At 40.8% G+C, this 21,721-nt stretch overlaps 1 protein-coding gene across 2 annotated transcripts; it reads right to left on the bottom strand.

Moving 5' to 3' along the window:
• Nucleotides 1-2,450: 2,450 nt before the first annotated feature.
• LOC117287539 (protection of telomeres protein 1-like) lies at nt 2,451-21,285 on the bottom strand. 2 transcript variants are annotated; one of them, XM_033771894.1, is made up of 18 exons: nt 21,165-21,285; nt 20,265-20,392; nt 19,299-19,469; nt 17,758-17,871; nt 16,723-17,013; nt 15,366-15,923; nt 14,489-14,594; nt 13,524-13,666; nt 12,160-12,300; nt 11,516-11,700; nt 8,988-9,120; nt 8,007-8,173; nt 6,936-7,243; nt 5,763-5,919; nt 4,942-5,222; nt 4,227-4,403; nt 3,682-3,776; nt 2,451-3,123 (listed from the first exon to the last, which is right to left on the bottom strand). In XM_033771894.1, the coding sequence occupies exons 2-18, from the start codon at nt 20,388-20,390 to the stop codon at nt 2,854-2,856; spliced, it is 3,423 nt and encodes a 1,140-aa protein (XP_033627785.1). In that variant the 5' UTR covers nt 20,391-20,392; nt 21,165-21,285; the 3' UTR covers nt 2,451-2,853. The 2 variants fall into 2 exon arrangements, with proteins under 2 accessions (XP_033627785.1, XP_033635174.1); XM_033779283.1 differs by lacking the exons at nt 19,299-19,469; nt 20,265-20,392; nt 21,165-21,285 and having other exon boundaries at nt 16,723-16,940; nt 17,758-17,846.
• Between the last annotated feature and the right edge of the window lie 436 nt (nt 21,286-21,721).

The raw sequence follows: 21,721 nt of genomic DNA, 5'->3' as shown, positions 1-21,721 counted from the left end.
TAACATTAGTTTAATAATAACAACAGTGAACAATGTGGGGAAAAAAACTCTATCAAAACTACCACTGCATCATTGTTTTCAGCCATTACTGGGACCCTTTTTACTGGCTTATGCTTTAGTTGCTGTTGACTTTCGCTGTTTATTTTTCTTCAACTTTTGACTTGACTTATGACTGGACCTTTTGACTTGACTTGTGACTGGACCATGTGACTTGTAACTGGACCATATAACTTTTGACTTACTTTAAATTTGTAAAAGATTAATTGCTTTTGACATTTTCAAGTAAAAGAAAATACTATTTTTTTTATTCATACGACCCAATGGACTAATAATAAAAAATATAAACGTCCCTTAAAAAACTGTCCAAATATCTAATAAAGGCAATGATAGAAAAATATAACGACAATTTGTTTTTAAGGATATACCTCAATTTACCAGGCTTCTCTCAAAGAATGTTAAACATACTATTGATTTGACATGATTTGGTTTTAAGAAAAAATATACAGAAATCACAAAGAGGCAAGAAAATGAAGATGGACATTAAAGAAATCCAAACTAAACATAAAAATGTTTACAAAAGTAAATAAATAAATAAATAGGGTTCAAAGGCAGTAGACACTATTGGTAACTACTCAAAATAATTATTATCATAAAACCTTCCTTGGATTAGGAGTAATGGGGAGAGGTTGGTGGTATAAAACATTGTGAGAAACATCTCCCTCTGAAGTGACAAAGTTATCGAGAAAGAAGTAACTTTCCAAGAATTTGATTTTGATACCTCAGATTTAGAACTGGAGGTGTCGAAATCAAGCATCTGAAGGCACACAACTTCGTGTGACTATGGTGCGACAAGGGTGTTTTTTCCTTCCATAAATATCACGCAACTTTGTTGAATTTTCACAGGTTTGTTATTTGTTGCATATGTTGAGATACATGTACACCAACTGTGGAAGCTAGTCTTTGACAATTACCAATAGTGTCCAGTGTCTTTAAAGGGTCTGTATACACTTGGTAACGACTCTAATAAAATGAATGGCAATAAAAACCTTACTTGACAAGATGTACATCAGCTAAGGATAGTATTCCATGATTTGAGACACTTTGAAAAATAACTTAAAAATCACTTCAAATGCCCCCAAAATTTGAATCTAAAAAGCATTTCCGATAGTAATGTTTCTCAGATTTTGTATTCCATTGCAAGGTATTCTTCCTGCGTGGTCAAAAATACTTCAAAGTTTTTGTGAAATCTCAAAATGATATCACCTATAGGATTGAAACATACAGTGTGTTCTAATTACCAAATGTACCCTGTAATGGCTATGTGTGATTTCCATTTCATACCACTGCTATCCCCAATCATTAAAAGAGGCCTGTCATTCAAAGTGCTTACTGTAAGCAAACGACTGATGACTAAACGATGTAAATCTATGGTGAACTTATACAAGCTGGATGTCTAATGTTCTCATTAACCTCTGAAATAGACTAATACTCAATGCTAATTTTGTATGCTCTACAGGGGACAATTTCATAGCGCTGATAAATGGTATGCCAACTTTTAAGCTTACTACAACCATAGAGAAAGGACAATCCTTTCTCTTAGATGCTGTAATGGTGTATGCAAAACTCACAGTTAAGCAAGATTTTTTTATTAGATTGCAGATTATTCTTCCTGCGCAAGCTGGACGTCTAATTTTCTCTTCAACCTGTGAATCACCGAAAATTTCTCTGCTTTTCTGGGGCCAATTTTATAGCGATGCTAATTGGTAAGCAAACTTTTAAGCTTACTATAGCAGTGTATGTGTAATTAACAGATAAGTAAGAAATTAAGGCAGCCAGCTTGCACATTCACCATAACTCTGTATTGTTACGTCACTCTTTTTCACACATTAAATCACTGGAAGGTTAGCATACCTTTTTGAGTGCTGATCGTTAGCACTGCTCTGAAATGGAAACTGGCGCAGTAGACATTAAACCGGGCGTTAAGCAGCTGAATGAAAGTGGCCCCAGTTACACCAGAAATTTGCTTAGCATTAAGGAACTCATCAAGTCAAATGTCATCCATTGTTTAATCAAGGATGCGTAATCGTTGTCATTACCAATAGTTGTTTCGGTTTGATTGGCCTATTGCTTAATCACTGGCCAATGAACGAAACAGTTTCCCTGATCCTGCTGCGAAAACACCCCCAGTGTCTAGAAAACAAAGTGAGGTCGTATCCAAATTAGCTTCTACAGCTACCGCTAAGGCTGTTGCTAAGGTTGTTGCTAAGAACCTCTTATACCTCAACGCATGTAGCACTAGCCAATTCGAACAATGCCTAAGACTCTCTGAAAAATATCTAGGAACTTTGAAAGAAGCTCAGAGACCCTTCTCTACCCAGCAAGTCAGGGGTGCGTATACGTAATCTTTGGCCTTTGCTTAATCACTGACCAATATACATGTATGAAACAGTTTCTGGTTCCGGCTGCGAAAACACCCCTGCTACAGGGTGGTAAGAACGTCTCATACCTCAACGCATGTAGCACTAGCCATCAATTCAAACTCGGCCTAAGATTCTCTGAACAATCTAGGAACTTGGAAAGAAGCTCTCCAGAGACCCTTCCCAACCCAGCAAGAACAAAAACCTGAATATTACTAGACAACCAAAGAAGTATCAAACATATGATATTTGACGACCTCTTCATAACCCATGTGGACTTGGTAGGACAAAATGCAGCAATCGAACTATGGATGGTTCATATATCTCTATTGTGTTCTTAACTGGGCTGTCATAGCCCTGCCCCATTGGGAATGGGCAGAGTTTGGCCATCACTTGCTTCATTCTTTCCTAAGCAAAAACAAAAACCACCCAAATCTTACTTGACATCCTCAGCCAAAGCAGTGAAGAAGATGTTATACTTGACGACTTCTTGGTTATCCATGAGGACTATGTAGGACTGAATGTAGCAATCAAGCCATGGATGGGTAATAAGGTCACCTATAGCTGTGGTTGTATCCTCATCTGGGCTGTCATAGCCCTGCCCAAATGGGAACGGGCAGAGTTTGGCCATCGCGTCATCCAGCATGAACTTGGTGCGTTGGGATGTGTGGAGATTGTTCACTGGTATCCCGTAGAAGAACGTTTCCTGCAAGCAAAGACAATGTATTTTGTTTTTAACAATTTCAAAATTTATCGATTTATCGTCTTCCATTGGTTGTATTAATCACAACAAATATTAATGACATTAATAAAATATGGGCTGGTACACTTAGTGTCTGGGAAATTTGACCCTAAGACTAACAAACAAATTCTCGATTGTGGAATGTACAGAGCCATTTGTTGTTGAGGACCATTTTAAGGGTATCAAGTACAACTTGACAAGTGTTTGTGACATGACAAACACTGGGGGTTTTGGTTTATGGAACAAAAGTAGAAAATTATATGCTGTATCCAAAGTTTAGTTGGAAACCCTATAAGGACCGTAAGGAAAGTGGGGTATACCATTTTACTGTGAGGTTTGAGGTTGCACCATCTTTTCCCGTTTTCATCAATAAACTGTATCTGACCTCGGAGCCCCTCTCTAACAAGGGATAAACAGCATCAAAGTATAACCCCCCCCCCCCCGAAAAAAACAAAAGTGAGTGGGGTTGGAAAAAGGAACAATTAATCTGTTCAGTAGAGTGACCTATCTATAGTAACCCACCGATTGCTTGCCATCCACGTTGACCTCAATTGAACCTGTGCTGTCATCTAGAATTAGACTAAAGGAGTACCTGTACTGAAGCAACGTAGAAGCATCTGGAAACACACAATAAACAGACAATCCTTTCATTTCAATTTCTCATACAACTCTCCAAGTAGGTACTTTGGCAGAATTTCATGGCTCTGCTTAACCATAAGCAAAGGAACGGCACTTTCACCAACTAATTTCCAGCAAGTTTTAGATAATAATAATAATAATAATATTTATAAGGCGCACAGTATCTTAACACCATTCAAAGGCGCGGGTTGCTAGCAAGTCCATTTGGTGGTTGATCGATACCAGAATGAAAAGATAAGTCTTGAGGTTACGTTTGAATGTTGACAGATCAGTTGTGTCCATCAACTCGTCTGGCAAGGAATTCCATTCCAGAGTCTTGTTGTTCCTCAGTGGCTCTATATGAACTTGGGGTCCAGTCAACATCAGTGTTTGTAAACACTACACATAGACAGTTTGACGAGTTATGATCAAGAATATCATGCTCATACCTGGAACATCTGCTTGTGGGTTATCGTCATCAATGGGAACACACTTGGGGCAGGCGTAGTCCACTTGGTCACCTTGGCAGTCAGTCCCTTCGCTAGCATGTCCAGTCGGCAGGTTTGCATGACCCAGCAAAGTCTTTACCCGATGGTTCAGCAGCACTGCTTCATCCAGCGTCATTTCTGTGAGTGGTGGGTGGAAAAAATAAGTGAACTTTTTCAAAACTACTTAAAACACAATGTGCCTCTACTTAATCCGCCATTTTGAGAATCAATTCCTATGTGTACATTTTGACCCTTCAAAATGGCAGACAGGACACCGCATCTCAGTGCGCTAGCGTTGTGCGGGGGTGCAATGGCCCTTTTCTACACAAATGGGGTCCCGACTTCCACTTTTTCTTCCCCTCGACATGCAAAGTTTAAAATCTCCCGAGTTCAAAGCCCGAGTTTAACTCAGTGTTCTCCTCATGCAAAAGCTATGGGCCAATTTGAAAAAAGGAAAACAAAAGTTATATATTTTATAAATAATTTTGTTCCGACTTCAGACAAAATTCACAAACTCACAAAGGAAATGCCCCCTATCAGCCTTCAAACCAAAGGTAAACACAAAATATAACGTTCTGCGGCCCGCATTTCATTTCAGCATGCTCAGGCTTCAAAAATTTGATTCAAGATTGTCCCCCTGTTATCAAAGAATCCTGGCAAAAACCCTGAAACTTACGACCAACTTCCCCTTGGATCTTCTTCCTTCTCTTTTCGGATTCCGATGTCGACATGGCCGCCCCTGGGAGATTCTCACTCTGGGTGGTACTCTCTGAAGCGGGGCATTTATTCACTGAAGTGGGACACTTCTTGGCTGTCTGGCTTCCCCCGCTGTCTGCCAATCCATCACCTTCCTGAGAGCGGGTTCTCTGACTAAACCTCTCTTTCCTAGATTTGCTTTTGTCTGAAGGACGTTTGGATTGTGTTGGTTCGGTCTTTTTGGTTGTCGGTACCTTGCATCTGTTGTTGAAGGATAAATACAATAAAGGGATATTAATTGTTGAAAAACCTGGTAAACGCTCCTTGCTTATAATAATAATAATAATAATACAGTATTTCCTGCAAGGTATGTGGGACTACACTCAAATTATGAGATCTACTCCTTTTACATAGCATTCTCATTGTTTTGGCATGGCTTAACAATAGTATGATGAAAGCTTCTTTTCTGTAAAACAGGAGGCGGGGGCATTCTTGGTCAACAGTCTTTCATTTTCCTTTTTGTAAATAAAAGTGTTGCTTGTGTACACCTCTTCCAGCATTCACCAGGCTTCAGTATTCTTCCAGCATTCACCCGGCTTCAGTATTCTTCCAGCATTCACCAGGCTTCAGTATTCTTCCAGCATTCACCCGGCTTCAGTATTCTTCCAGCATTCACCAGGCTTGAGTATTCTTTGCAGCAAAGAAATTTAGCAATAACCTTCTTAGCTAAAATGGTGACTGCAAGGGCAGAATTCCATAATAAGCAGAGTCATGGAATTTAGGCCCAAGTTGTCAACTCACCTGAATTTACAGACGGAGCAGCGCAGATGGACAAAATCTATGGTGTCATTGGGGAGATAGACAGCCACTTTGGCTCGGATGCGGAAGTTGTTAGGCGAGTCTGCCTTGATGACATCTCGAAGTCTTGTTACCTTATAATTGAAGGGGTAGTTTATCACTGGCAGATGAGAGAGGGGAGGGGGAGAGAGAGAGAGAGAGAGAGAGAGAGAGAGAGAGAGAGAGAGAGAGAGAGAGAGAGAGAGAGAGAGAGAGAGAGAGAGAGAGAGAGAGAGAGAGAGAGAGAGAGAGAGAGAGAGAGAGAGAGATGAAAGAAATCACTTCTTAAAGATCCTGTACAGCATAGAGTTAACATCTATGATGTTTTATTTGAATCAGGATCATTGTGTCAGTGCACCATGGTAGTATCCTGATTCTGCAACTAAGTCATAGGGCCTATCTCGCGCAAACATGATCTGGACAACAATGTCGTATCTTGATTTCTATTGGCTTTGTTCGCACATTTCCGGATTATTTAAAGCATTTTTAAAGTCAATGGGTGAACAATTTGTCCAAAAAGTCAATTTACCAAATGTTGTGATTTTGTACACATTCTTTGATATGTGAAAACGGTGAAGTTTAGTCCCTACAGCAAAAATGCTTAATGGATTGGTCTATTAAAGGCACAAGTCTCAAGAGAACTTGGCCCTATTTCACTGAGCTGCTTCAGCACACAAAGTAGCTAAGCACAACTAAGTTATGCTTAGCAGATAGCAGTTACAAGCCAACCTGCCATATCACATATACAATTTAATAATAATGATAACAAATTCTTATATAGCGCACTTCACAATAACCTTATCAATGGGTTTTACATAAGTGCCCTGTTCATAGGGCCAATAAAATCCCTTTTTTATTTGTGACTTGTATCCTGCTCATTTCTAAAAGATAAATGTTGAGAAACATTGTTTTCATACAGGACTTGGCATTGCATGGTGAGTTATCAATATATATTTGGTTTGCGGTTACACCATGTGTGTATAAACTTGCCAGGTAGAGTTCTTTAGAGAACTATCTTTCTATATTCTACTACCAGAGTAGATTTCTCGGATTGTTAAGGAGACTTCTCAGTTCTAAAAAGAACATTTTTTGTTTTCAAAAAGCTCTATTGAATTTGTCCCTGCTGATAACATTTACCTGACACAGATCGTGGCATGATGCTTAGAGTTTCAGGAGTTCTCACTTCTTGCCTTGGCCTATATAAACTTGCCGACTGGACGGCAGAAGCCGTGATCTGTTCGAGGCGTTTTGAGATCTCGTACATGCGCCACTTTGTTCTGGCTTGCCTTGGACCTTGTGTCGACTGTTGAGATGTAGTAGCTGCACTAGAAGTCTGATCTGGAGGGTCAGCGGGTGTGGTATCTTGTGTCAAGGGATTTGGTGTAGGCCGGATGGCAGATTCAACTCTGCGCCGATGTAAGTTTTTAAAAATATCATCAGTTCTCCTGAGAATGAGAACAATAAAAAAGATTCAAAGATGGCTTTCTGAGACCACAACGGTCAAGGTTTTGATAATCTTTTTATGCTATTTTGTAACCTTTTTTGGAAATCAGACTTTATAGTACGAAGAACATCATGTCTGTCAAGTATCTCTTGTCCCTATATAGAACTCTTCCTATGTGCTGTACACAGATACAGAGTCCTTATGAGGGCCTGATCTGGGGCGGAAAAATTTCAAAGCTGCATAACTCACTACAGAAAATTGTATGCTTCCATGGAATGTGAATCCAGTACAACTAGTGGGTTCTTGCAGCTAGATTTGAGTTATGAAACTTTGAAAATTGTCCCCCGCTAGATACGGACCCTTATATGCAGGTCGTGACTGTAGTATAGTACTGAGAAGTGAAAGACCACCAGGGCTATAGTAACGCGCATGAGTGACGTGGGACAATGAAAGGCCACCATGGCTATAGTAACGTGTATGAGTGACGTGCACATATGTAACTCAAAACATGCAACTTTCTAATTGCAAAAAAAAAAAGAGGAATGGTTGATCACACATAATTTTGGTAGTGTTTTTTTTTGTTTTCTATGGCGCTGTTTTTTTTTTTTTAAATAAAAAAGGAAATCAGCCGATCAACTGAAACATTTCATGCCTGAAAACTTCAGCATGGCTAGTGATAAAATAATGCCATCATCGAGTGCGAAGGGTCTATTGTTATCGTGTGTTTATTTGAAGTGACACTCAAAATGAACAGGTAGTCTTACCTGACCATGTCCTTGACCTGTTTCTCTTTTCCCGGTCCAAGGATGACCCCACGCCCGTAGGCGGTCCCACGGTGAAGAACTAGCTCGATGGTACCCTTGTCCTCCTCTGCTCCTGGTTCCCGCCAGCTTACTGCGTGAACGTTGCACAGCTTCACTACCTGGCCAGGCTGAGAGAGGAGAAGTAGTTTAGAGATGAATAATGGCCCATCTTCATGGCTTGCTATCCACTATACACTTGACTCCTAATTCTGTTTCCCTAGTTTTGTTTATTCTTTTATTTGGGCCCATTTTCATAGAGCTCTTAAAGCACACCAAGTAGTTAAGCCCAGAAATATTATGCTAACCAGGTTAAGGTTACCAGCCAAATTACAATGTCACATGTGCAATTTGTGACTGGTATTCTATTCATTTCTGCTAAAAAGCAGGAGATTGTAAATGAAAACTGGGTGTTATGAAATTGGACCCTGGTCATCAAATCAATATTAAGTTAAAACTTTCGTTCAACTGTTTTTTTCTTTTTACAATGATAATAATAATAATAATAATAATAATAGTGGTGTCTTACATAGCTCACACATCAGTCACGCTCAAGCGCCGTTACATACAGTATTTTCCTGCAAGGTATGTGGGACTAAGTTTGAATTATGAGACCTATTCCTTTAACATAGCACCATTTAATGGTTTACAAGGTGCTGTGGCGCAATATGCTGCCAAAAACAGCCAGGAAGATTGGGGTGTCCCCCCTTCTTTTTCAGATAAGTGCACTGGATATATTACGTGCTTAACACAACACACAGGACCATCGGCTTTACGTCCCATCCGAAGGACAAAGCAATGGTTACGTGTCTTGCTTATGGACACAAGTGTCATGAATGGGACTGGAACCCACACTCATCTGATCTGAAACACCAGAGTTTGAATTTGAAAGTGCTCCGCCACAACACTTCCAAGTGTCATGACGTGGGTAAATGACTAGCATACCTCCAGCAACTTCCCCGCCTCCATATGATCGTCATATAAGGATATATCGACGCTGAGATCTCCTGCTCGGCAAGCAAGAGTGGCATTTTTCTTCTCATCAACTGCCTGGCTTAGGTCCATTACTCGGGTGAGTCTGAAAGTTAAAAAACAATATATAATCAAACAGGGTGTGGGTTTGAATCCTGGTCGTGATAAGAAACTCCACTTTAATTGCTTCTCTCCACCCATGGATAAACATGGGTACCTGTAAGGGTAGAGGTTGATATTATGTTTAAAAAAGCCTTTGGAGCGCCACAGCAGCCCAGGACTCTATACTCCTCAGGGAGCTGAGAAAGATAAACGCCGTTCAATCGTGACACATTCTCTCAAGCTCTGTTGAGAAAGCTTGGGGTGCACTACGATTTCTGATGCTTTGGTTTATAACATTGGCTGAATAAATTATTACCATGTCGTATCTCAAAGCACATTGAAACATTATTTTAAAATGTGCTATATGAAAACTAGTTATTATATATTTTGTTGTCAACGTAATTAAATGCTGATTTGAAGGCAAAATTGTTTAGAAATATCCAATAAAAGTTTCAGATGAACACAGTGTCTACTGGCTGAGAAAAATAAAATGCAGTCACTGTATTTACACAAGAATGAGGAACCCATCCACATTTAGAGATGTGACGGCAAGAACCAACTGTATCTCTGGCTGCAGCATTCCCAAACGAACATCAACCCTCCGAACTCTAAGTTGGAGTTTGATTAGATAGTGACTTATATATAAGTACCGTAATTTTCAGATTATAAACCGCGCGGCGTATAAACCGCACTTCCTCAAAATATACAAAAAATATTTAGATGTCGGCGTATATGCCGCGCGGCGTATAAACCGCGATCAAAATAAAAAAAAGACATGAAAAAACTAACCTCAAAACACGGAAGTGAAGTACGCAAACCTGCCGCGTTACGGGTGATTTTTTATCTCACACTATCAGTCCTGAGTTATATTTTGTTTCCATCAACAACCCTTTTCAAGAATTTGCGATTTGATGATCGGTTGTGTTGACCATATGTTTTGTGAACTTCTTTGGCAACAATCTCCGTGAATCAAAGATCGGTCTACAACGCACACCGAGAAATAGTTGAACTTTGCCCTGCATCGCATCGCCCTCTGTTGACAAAAGTTGTTCACGTTTGATTAGACTGGGCCCCGAGCCTCAAAGCGTGGGTCAGACGTTCAAGCTCCCCGTTGTACAATGGGCAGCCGCTCTACTCGATCCGTCCGAAGTCTAGCAAAGATTTTATGAATGGAACTATCACCGGCCAATCAACAACGGCCAATCATCAAACGGCCAATCACCGCATGCGTGAACACATAGGGGCCCTGCTTGTTTGCAGTCCCCGTGTGGCGATGTGCAGTGACAGGCGGGCGGCACATCACTCAGTCTTGTATAGTTGGCCGCAATGTGGAGTTGCGTTGTAATTAAAGTGGAAATGTATTAAAGTTTACACTATTGATCGTAATTGAAATGATCTATTATAGGATAGCATTCTTTTTGGGTTTTTTTTTGTTGGTTGGCCGGTGTTTCTCCCTCCCTTTTATTGTAGTCCCACAACGAGGATCCACACAACAGATTATTGCAACGACGGACGGGCGGACGGACGTAGCGTGTGTGTATGCAGTAATGTATCATGCAGCGTGCACATTAAGCACATGTACACACATGCGAGTTCGTAAAGCTAGCAATCTGTTAATTGCGCTGCTCAATCTCGAGATTGCACAACAGATGTTGGCTGCACCGTACTGAGCGATGTTCGCTGACGGGTTGCGCTACGCCCTCGCATTTGCGCCGCCTGGAAATAAAATTCCCAATGTTACTGGACTCAACAATCAGGGCAGGTTGGAAACGTTTTGTTTGATCCCCCGGAGTGGCATAGCTCTTTGCGTACGTCCATTCACCATTCTGCTGTTGCGGTGTGCGTGGTTGAGCTGAAGAAACCGCTGGCTGACACGAGTGTAGCGGATGTCTGACGTCAGTATATAAAGATCGTGGGAAAAATAGACAGGGGACGAGTCTATTTCGCCGAGACACGAGTATAGCTTGAATGTCTGACGCCAGCATGTAGAGATCGCTAGGATAAATAGACGGGCACCAGTCTAGTCTACCCCGAGTTGCGCTGAGCGGGGGGGAGCTAGCTAGCTGAGGGCGGCTGTTAAACGTTTTACAAAGGAAACATGGAATACAATTGTGGTGGGATTTTCAACAGGTTTTTGTCATCACACAGGCAGGTTTTTGTTCTCGTTTAAGAAAAAAAAAACATTATTTAGAATATTTTACAAACGATCTTTCTTTTTAAAAATGCCGTTTTTCTCTTAAATATTTATACGACGGCTTACAAGCCGCCCGGAGAATAAACCGCAGGAGTTCAAAAAAATGTCAAAATCAACATATAAACCGCGGTTTAAAATCCGAAAATTACGGTACTGCATTCTTGTTTACAATCCTTTGCAAAACTGGAAGCCAAAGCAAACCTACCCTCTAATCTTGGTCCCGTCCCAGATGCTTAGTACGATGCATGACTCTGCGGTTAGGGTGGCCACAGAAATAACCTGGCAGGCCAGATCGAAGTACTGGTTGGAATAAATCTTATCCAACGTACGGTAGGAGTTATCGAGGGCCAGGAGGGTGCAGCGGGCTGCCCACAGCCTCAGATCCTTCACCTTTAAAAAATAAAACGATGTAGGTCAGTGAACAAGAGAGTAGGTATACAGTACTTAAAGATACTGGACATCTTCCATCACTGTCATTGCCAGTTTCTCAACATATGCACAAAATAACAAACCCTTAAAACGCAATTGGTTGTCGAAGTTGCGAGCTAATAATGGTAGACAAAAAATCCTTGTCACTTGCAGTTGTGCGCTTTCAGATACTTGAATTTGGTATAAACATGATTTTGTTTTGCAGAATAATTTATAACTAGGAGATAACTTTGTACAGGAGAGGAGCGAGAGCATAAGGCTGTTAGAGTAAGCCGAGGCTTGAAGACAACAGCCTTTATACAGACAGACAAACAAACAGAGAAGAAGAAACAAGGACAAGACAGAAAGAAAAAAACAATGACATTACAAAATACAAAGAATGAACAGGCTGGAAGAGGACAAACGTAAATAGATACTTACCCTTTGTAAGTCTTCCTCTGTCAAGTTGAAGTTTGTGGTGGATGTTCTGGGCTCAAGAGGCTCATCAGCACCCCCACTGAAAACAAGGCCCACAAAGCTGTCGCCCAGCTGCCCCTGCATATTGCCATTGAATTCTTCTATCTGTAAGGCACCAGGATAAGGGTTTAAAGAATTTGGGGAATTTTTGTAACACAAAACACTATATGTCCATTAAACTCACACAGTTTGAAGATAATGACGGTAGTAGAAGCTTACCTTAAAATATTACTAGCTGAGGTGTAGTAGTTTTTGAGAAATGAGTAACAAATGTCCCGAAAATATGTTTACATGCTAATATAATTTTCTTCTCTTAGAGACGAAAATAATTTTTGTTTCTTGTTTTACTCGTTATTCAAAAACTACAGCACCCCAGCAAGTAATATTTTAAGGAAAGCTTTCTGACATTGATACTTTTAAACTGTGTGGGTTTAATGTAAATCTGTAGAAATTGTGTTTTGTGTCCTAAGTACCCAGACCTTTTTACAGATCAGCTGGTGTCTATGTTTTACACAAAATCCACAGATTTAAATTAAATTTACACAGTATAAAGAACTTATCGATAGAAAGCTTCCCTTAAAATATTAGTTGCAAGGTGAAAGTTTTTGAAAAACAAATATCACAAAAAAAGTTTTGGTCTCTGAAATATGAAATTATTTTAGCATGTAACAATGGATTTACGCGACTCTCCTGAAAACATGAACTGTGATTTTCACTTCATTTTCTTAAAAAAACTTGATGACTTATGAAAGTAAAAACTTGTACAGGTAAATCATGCTACGGACATCTTCAATTAAAGTGAGTAGACAATGTGTTTATGAGGGAGATCTTCTTTTACTTCTGCATGTGGGGGATAGAAACTTAAATCCTTTTCAATGACCACACTAGCATTTGTTTGTGCAACCCCAAAACTCTGGAATAAGTTCCCATTAGAGGTCAGGGAATCACCAACTGTGAATACTTTTAAATTAAAACTGAAATTTCAATTAACCTTATTCTAATGGTTATTAACTGTCTATCCAAGCACATGATGAGCTCTTGTTTATAGCGCAGTAGAATATGAAAATAATGTTGAATAGTTTCTGCATTATATAATTTATTTATAAATATTGATTATTACTTTGAAAAGAAATCATTTCGAAAATGCTTTATACTATCGAAAGCTGCTATTCTTCTAAGTAAGCTTTTTTAGTGCCATTATTTCAGGAGTGGTTACCAACAGACACCTTCCCTTTAACAAACCAAATTTAGACACAAGAGATTTATTAATTTGCATCGGGGGATAAGGAATATAAATTTTGTGTTTACCCATAAATTTAGACACTTACGTTCAGGTGATGGAAGCGCACTATGTCACCGATTGAGTGGATCTTGGGTAGTGCATCAAGTTCAGTGCGGAATAGCTGGCACCTGATTCCGCGGTGGTCCTTGTCGAGACTAGGGTCAATCAGTGTGACAGTCATACAGTAGTCTAAAGACAGTTTAAAGAGAAAGTCCATTCATAGTGATTTTGAGGAGTGAGTTATAGACACTGGACACTATTGGTAATTGTCAAAGACCAGTCTTCTCATTGGTGTATCTCAACATATGCATAAATCAATAAACCTGTGAAAAATTAGAGCTAAATTGGTCGTTGAAAATAATGGGAGAAAAAACACGATTGTCGCACAAGTTGTGTGCTTTCAGATGCTTGAATACCAGACCTCAGCTTAGGTCTTGAATTCATTTCATATATTTTTGTGAGAAACTAACTTCCTCAAAACCTACTCCAGAGACACTGCTCTAGAGTTGCAAGGGTCGTGGGTTCGAATCCCACCAGAGTAATATATGCCTGTGAAAGTACCGAGTATACAGTGGTAACACACATCAGTTTATGTGTAAAAACCAAAATTAATACACGTGCAATTGTTTGGGGTTGAACAAAGACAACCTGACTCGGGCAGAACTAGAACCTACAACCTTTGGATTAACATGCCGGTGCTCCATCAACTGAGATAATTAGCACTTATGTTGGCTGTCTCCCTATTTTTTCAAGAGAGAATATTTTCATTAGTTAAATTCAAAGAGAATGATTATTTTTCTGTCGACAATGACAATTAAGCAGATTCAAATATTTCAGGCAGAATCTACCTCTTTCTCAAAAACTGTGTTACTTCAGAGGGAGTTGTTTTTCAGAATATGTTATATCAACAGCTCTCCGGTGCTCGTTACCAAGTAAGTTTTTATGCTAATATATATTTTGAGGAATACCAAACGTGTTCAGTGCTTTTTAACAATGGTGTGGTTTTCTTACCAGGTCCTCGCGTCTTATAGGGTGGCTTGAAGAACTTGACGACCCCAAACACATTAACCTCTGAATTGACCTTAAGGTCCTTTAGAAGGGTGTAGGTGTACCTCGGCTGAAACAGATCAAGGGATTCAATGGGATGATTAATGATCGATCTGTTTTACTATCCAAAATCCACACTAGGGGAGCCAAGGATAGATATTGGTTATCTCTTATTGGATTATTCTGGAGTTTCTGATCAGCAGAGTGTAGGTCTGAGAGTGTCTTTAAGCAAGACACTTAACCATCCTTGCTACGTCCTTTGGATGGGACACGGCATTAAATTCTGGTGATATAGTACTTAAGCATGCAGTCGTCAGGAAAAAAAAGTGCATTTTAACCTTCCACTCTCTATTTGTAGGAAATGACATCCAAGTGAGGAAACAAGAAGTGGCTGACATCTGAAAAGAATTTTTATTTTTTTTTATACTTGAGATTAGGCCTTGAGTGCGTTTTGGCGACCCCAACCAAAAACTGGAACGACAACCGAATTGTGAGCTCGGTTACCATTTTGGTTGTGACGTCAGAAACAGTTTTTGGTTGGGGTCGCCAAAACGCACTCCAGGGCTACAAGTGCAACTAGTGTCGTAGCTGCAACAAGTGATTGTCGTAGCTGCAACTAGTGATTGTCGTAGCGGCAACTATTGATTGCTTAATCAAATTGCGACGACCGTTTTCAACTACTCGATTAGTTGGATTTTGCCACGACTACTACAAAAAGTAGTCGCGACTGCAATGCATCTTGGAAATTAAAGATTAGTCATGACTAGTGTCAAACCGTGACTATTTGAGGGGCGACTAGTATGAGCAGTGAACCCAATCAAGTCGAGTAGTAAAAATATACCTGTAAGGGCGGGCCTTTTGGCACTGCCACTGATGTCCCTGCCACTGATGTCCCTGCCACTGATGTCCCTGCCACTGATGTCCCTGCCACTGATGTCCCTGCCACTGATGTCCCTGCCACTGATGTCCCTGCCACTGATGTCCCTGCCACTGATGTCCCTGCCACTGATGTCCCTGCCATTGATGTTCCTGCCACTGATGTCCCTGCCACTGATGTACCTGCCACCGATGTCCCTGCCACTGATGTCCTTGCCACTGATGTCACTGGCAGTGATGTCACTGGCAGTGATGTCCCTGCCACTGATGTCCCTGCCACTGATGTCCCTGCCACTGATGTCCTTGCCACTGATGTCACTGGCAGTGATGTCCCTGCCACTGATGTTATTGTCGTCACCTGTTTCTGCACTGTGCCTGTGACAGCTGACATACGGAGCCCCCTGGTTGGAAGCGTTGTCATGTCTTTGTTGCCGGTTGTCGCTTCTGGAAATAAACGGGGTCTCGGACTCCGTGGGTGATTACCCACTTGTTGGGGGGGCTTTCGTGTTTTGAAGGACACAACCTGTAAAACATCAAGCAGTTTACCGTTGGTTTTATTAGACATACTTTAAACCTACTTTCACTGTTCACCTACCATCTTTTGACAGACGTGTTTATGTCAGGTGATTGTTCAGTGGCGCTCAAGGGGCTTTAACATTCAGTATTTTCCTGCAAGACCGATTCCAATGCATAACAATGTTTACAAGGTGCTGTGGTGCAATTCGCAGCCAATTTTGTTTACCTCTGGTGTTTCTGATCAGCAGAGTGTGGGTTCGAGTCCCAGCCGTGACACATGTCCTTTAGCAACACTACCATGATGCTTCGTACTTCAGATCGGACTTAAAGCTGTTGGTCTTTTGGGTTGTGTAATGCCAGTGAAAGAACCCAGTGCACTTATGAAAAAGAGAAGGCATTCGCACCAGTGTTCTTTGTATAATTGGCTTCAAGTTACGCCACAAAGCACTTGAGATTAGGCCTGGGCTGCAAGTGGGACTAGTGTCGTAGCTGCAACTAGTGATTGTTGTAGCTGCAACTATTAATTGCTTAATCGTATTGCGACTGCCATTTTTCGACTACTCGGTTAGTTGTTTTTCGCCACGACTACTACAAAAAGTAGTCGCGACTACCTGTCTTGTGAACCAACTGTGTCGCTCACGACTTTTCACGACAACATAATTTAATGACAAATTTATTTGCCACGATGCATCTTGGGAATTAAAGATTAGTCATGACTAGTGTCAAACCATGACTATTTGAGGGGCGACTAGTCGAGTGATGAATTTCAGTCAAGTAGTGAATTTCAGTGGACGAGTAAAAATTACCTGCAAGGGCGGGCCTTTTGGCACTGCCACTGATGTCCCTGCCACTGATGTCCCTGCCACTGATGTCCCTGCCACTGATGTCCCTGCCACTGATGTCCCTGCCACTGATGTCCCTGCCACTGCTGTCTCTGTCATTGTCATCACCTTTTTCTGCACTGTGACAGCTGACATACGGCTAGTTGGAGACGTTGTCACGTTTGTCTCGGCGGTTGTCGCTTCTGGAAATAAACGGGGTCTCTGGGGGTTATTACCCACTTGTTGGGTGGGCTTTCGTTTTTTGAAGGGTATCACCTGTAAAACATCAAACAGTTTACCGTTGGTTTCATTAGACATTAAACTTTAATCCTACTAAATCTACTTTCACTGTTCACCGACCATTTTTTGACAGATGTGTTTAAGTCAGGTGATTGTTCAGTAGTGCTCAAGGGGCTTTAACATTCACTATTTTCCTGCAAGGTATTGTGGAGCTACATTGTTGAAGTGTCAGACCGATTCCAATGCATAACAATGTTTACAAGGTGCTGTGGTACAATTCGCAGCCAATTTCTGTTTACCTCTGGTGTTTCTGATCAGCAGAGTGTGGGTTCGAGTCCCAGCCGTGACACCTGTGTCCTTTAGCAACACTACCATGATGCTTCGTCCTTCAGATCGGACTTACAGCTGTTGGTCTTGTGTGTTGTGTAACGCCAGTGAAATAACCCAGTGCACTTATGAAAAAGAGAAGGCATTCGCACCAGTGTTCTTTGTGTAATTGGCTTCAAATTACGCCACACAGCACCTTGAAAACCAGTACAAGGTGCTATGTAAAAGGAGTAGATCTCATAATTCAAACGCAGTCCCACATATCTTGCAGGAAAATGCTGAATGTTGAAGCGCCTTAAGCCTCACTGAGTCACAGATGAGTGTTTGGAAGGAAAGCACTTTGAGATCTGCGTGTGTAAAAAAAACACTACAAAAAAACTGGGTCTAATAATTATTATTAATAATACTATTATAAGAAGTTATTATTTATTACAGTGATGGTCTGTCACTCACCCATACTGATGGCTTACTCTTGGCGATGTCAACGTCGATAATGCACGGGTGGATACCATCTCTCCGGAAGTGGGGTGATTTACTTATTATTGCCTGGGATATTACAACAGTATCCTGTGGGAAAAAAGTAAAGCACAATTCCTATTTAAAGGTAGGGTCAGAGATCAGTTATTTAGGAACTGTACACATCTGGTAATTACTACAAATGTATAACCATACAATTTTACTTGGAAACGAGCAGAGATCCGTTTATAGTAAAATCATTGTGAGAAACAACTCCTGCTGGAGTAATGTAGTTTTTAAGAAAGAAGTAATTTCTCACTAAAAAAATTGAATCTGACAAAGACTGCATGCCTTTATCAGGCAAATGAAAGCATACCAATTTGTGAAAGAAGAGTGTTTTTTTCTTTCACTATTTTCTTGCAGTACCCGCTGCCAACACATAGGATTGGAACTGCCTCTAGCTCCCGGGCTAGCTTGGTGGTCTAGTAACAAGACATCTGCTCTAGATAGCAATGCAAAGGTCACTGGTTCGAATCCCACCGGAGTGGTTTGCCTGTGTATTGGGATTGCAACTGCCTCTAGCTATCAGGCTAGCTTGGTGGTCTAGTGACAAGACATCTGCTCTAGCAATGCAAAGGTCGTTGGTTCGAATCCCACCGGAGTGGTTTGCCTGTGCATTGGGATTGGAACTGCCTCTAGCTATCAGGCTAGCTTGGTGGTCTAGTAACAAGACATCTGGTCTAGCAATGCAAAGGTCGCTGGTGGGAATCCCACGGAGTGATTTGACTGTGTATTGGGATTGGAACTGCCTCTAGCTACCAGGCTAGCTTGATGGTCTAGTAACAAGACATCTGCTCTAGCAATGCAAAGGTTGCTGGTTCGAATCCCACCGGAGTGGTTTGCCTGTGCATTGGGATTGGAACTGCCTCTAGCTATCAGGCTAGCTTGGTGGTCTAGTAACAAGACATCTGGTCTAGCAATGCAAAGGTCGCTGGTGGGAATCCCACGGAGTGATTTGACTGTGTATTGGGATTGGAACTGCCTCTAGCTACCAGGCTAGCTTGGTGGTCTAGTAACAAGACATCTGGTCTAGCAATGCAAAGGTCGCTGGTGGGAATCCCACGGAGTGATTTGACTGTGTATTGGGATTGGAACTGCCTCTAGCTATCAGGCTAGCTTGGTGGTCTAGTGACAAGACATCTGCTCTAGCAATGCAAAGGTTGCTGGTTCGAATCCCACCGGAGTGGTTTCCTGTGCATTGGGATTGGAACTGCCTCTAGCTACCAGGCTAGCTTGATGGTCTAGTGACAAAACATCTGGTCTAGCAATGCAAAGAACGTGGGTTCAAATCCCACCTTAGTGATTTATGTGGATCTTTTTTATGGAGCACAGGAAAAGACCCAAATACACATTTGGTATAAGGGTAAATCAAATTATAATTTTGCTCTTGAAAATGGTCTTAAAATTGGTGTACTTTTAAAGAGACTTTAAGATTCTTCAAACTCTACAAAGACTTTCCCACTCCATTCAACACATACCAAAACATCGACCTCGTTGAATTCCTCTGCAAAGTCACCGTTTAGGAAGATACTGATCCTGGCTGGGGGTTGAGAACCCTTACCACCTTCATCCTCCGCTTCCTCAAGAATCAGTTTGATCCTCTTGGTTGTTGGAGATGAATAGATGGCATACTTGGTGTTAACCTTGCACTGAATCAGTAAACAAATAGACATTGTTAACCTTAATTCTGTTCATTCAGGCCCCGAAATAACCCATTGCACCCACAGCAATTACTGCGGTGCCCTGTGTCTTTTGCTGTGGTGCCCTCTACAAGGTTCCGATACAAACTTATATTGCAGTGCCTCTTACGAAAGGAAAATTGCTTTGGCCCTTCAAGAGTAAAGTTCAAAGCCTGAATTTGAATGTACCCTAATTAAAATCTTATAAGAAAATTATCTTTGAATGAGCATCCAAGTTTCATTGACACCAAACTTATCGATGCCTTAAAGAGAAAGTGTTTTTTTTTATTGAAAATATTTCTGTACAAGAAAAGGTTTTTAAAATTCTGAAACCAAACTGGTATCATCTGTTCCCAAAACTCGCCTGGCCTGGGGGGCCCCATAGCTACGGGCCCTTTCTATCTTTGCACCTCGTCTCTGGAATTCCTTGCTAGACAAGTTAATGGGACACAACTGATCCGTCATCATTAAAATGCCATCTGAAGACTCATATTTTCAATCTTTGGTTTAAACCACAGTAAATTACTACTGAGTGGCACCTTTGATTTTTCAGAGAAAAGCTACAGATTTGATGCTGCATCAAAGTCCAGCTATTCTCCAGAAGACGATCAGATTGAAACCAGCAGTTCTTTTCAGAACCAACCCAACTCAGATATCGATTATCATTACATGGTGTTATCGCAAACCTTTACTGTATCATATTTCCACCATGCAAAGTTTCAAAGCCTACTGTATAAAACCTTGTATGGCATTTCTGAGTCTTACCTTTATGTATTTCTGACCAAAGAAAGTGCCAAGCATGATCTCATGCAAAAACAGCCTATCCTTTCCTGAAAGTGACAGCTCAGCGGATATATCCGACAGGACTCTAACGACAGACGAGGCCATCATTCCTGAACAAAAACAAACACAAATTCATTCAAAGAGTTAAATCATGTCTAGACAGGGATTTGGTTCATGTGCTGATGTTGTTTGCTGTATCAAAACAAGCTGTTAGCACAGTAATTTTAATTTGTGAGCATTAATAATATAACAGTCCTAAATGTTTTCATTTTAGAACAGAGGTCAGTGATTTCAATGTCAGGCTGGATGGTACGTGGAAAGGAGTTAGCAAACACAGTTGATTATATGTGAGGGATGACAAAGTGGGATTTGTGACCTCTGGTTGATGTAGATTGACGGACAAGGTACTAAGTCCACTCAACATCAATGGTTCCCCTCCCTCGGCGCAGGCCAGAATTCACAATTAATGCATGGAAAGTACATTTTTGACCAAGGTTTTTCAACCCAAATCAAAATGAACTCCCATGATTAACCACAGCTTAATTAGCTATAAAATAATTAACTGTAATTTAAAACAACAGATGACCGGTTTTACACATCCTGAAACCTAGTTTGTGTATAAAAACTAAAAAGGCAACCTTTAGGATAACTTTCCGTATGGCGCCACCACTTTTTCACCCTTTTTTACAAAAAGGGATATCTCATTGAGGTAAATTAGATTATTTCATATTGAATGAAAAAGTGGTGGCGCCATACGGAAAGTTATCCTTACCCTGACATAAATGCGGCTACTATCTATGAAAACCTTTTAAAATGCAATAAATGAAATTGAAATAATCAAAATCAGAAATTTAAAAGAGAAATTAGAATGAGTGTGCTTACCTGTTAAAAGTTTTGCAGCGCCTAAGGTCACGAGCCCAAAAGTCCGCGAAACCAATAAAACAGTGAACGTGTAGTAGATGATTAATCAACACATTAAGCAGATTAACACGAACTACAAAAGGTAAACAAATAAACACGTGCGATGTCTACGTTGATTTACTATGACAGCCCGGTACCCCGACGTAAGCTATTTTGCAACGACAATTAGCGTTTGATTTTTCTTTGTGTGGAAGGGCAACCGACTATATTTCTTTTGCAGCCATCTCGTACCTCGTTCTCATGTTCGTGCCTGCCCTTGCGATCGACCCCACTTTACTGTCAGACAAAACGAAATATCATGGGTCCGAGGGTGACAACTGCAACAAAAAACGCGACGGTTGTGGAACAGACGGATTTCTTGAATGAGACTTTTATTTTTTAAGTTTTTGTGACCCATTCGAGGAATAAACACGAGACAAGGCCGTGTAATAGTGGGATGACATTGACATTGACAATGTTGGTGGAGCATGGAGGATTAGTCCACGTTGCATTATATACTGTTTTGGGTAAGTGTAGTA

This window comes from Asterias rubens, chromosome 1 (assembly GCF_902459465.1).
Source record: "Asterias rubens chromosome 1, eAstRub1.3, whole genome shotgun sequence".
Classification (NCBI taxonomy): Eukaryota; Metazoa; Echinodermata; class Asteroidea; order Forcipulatida; family Asteriidae; genus Asterias; species Asterias rubens.
This window is presented reverse-complemented; position numbering and strand designations above follow the sequence as displayed.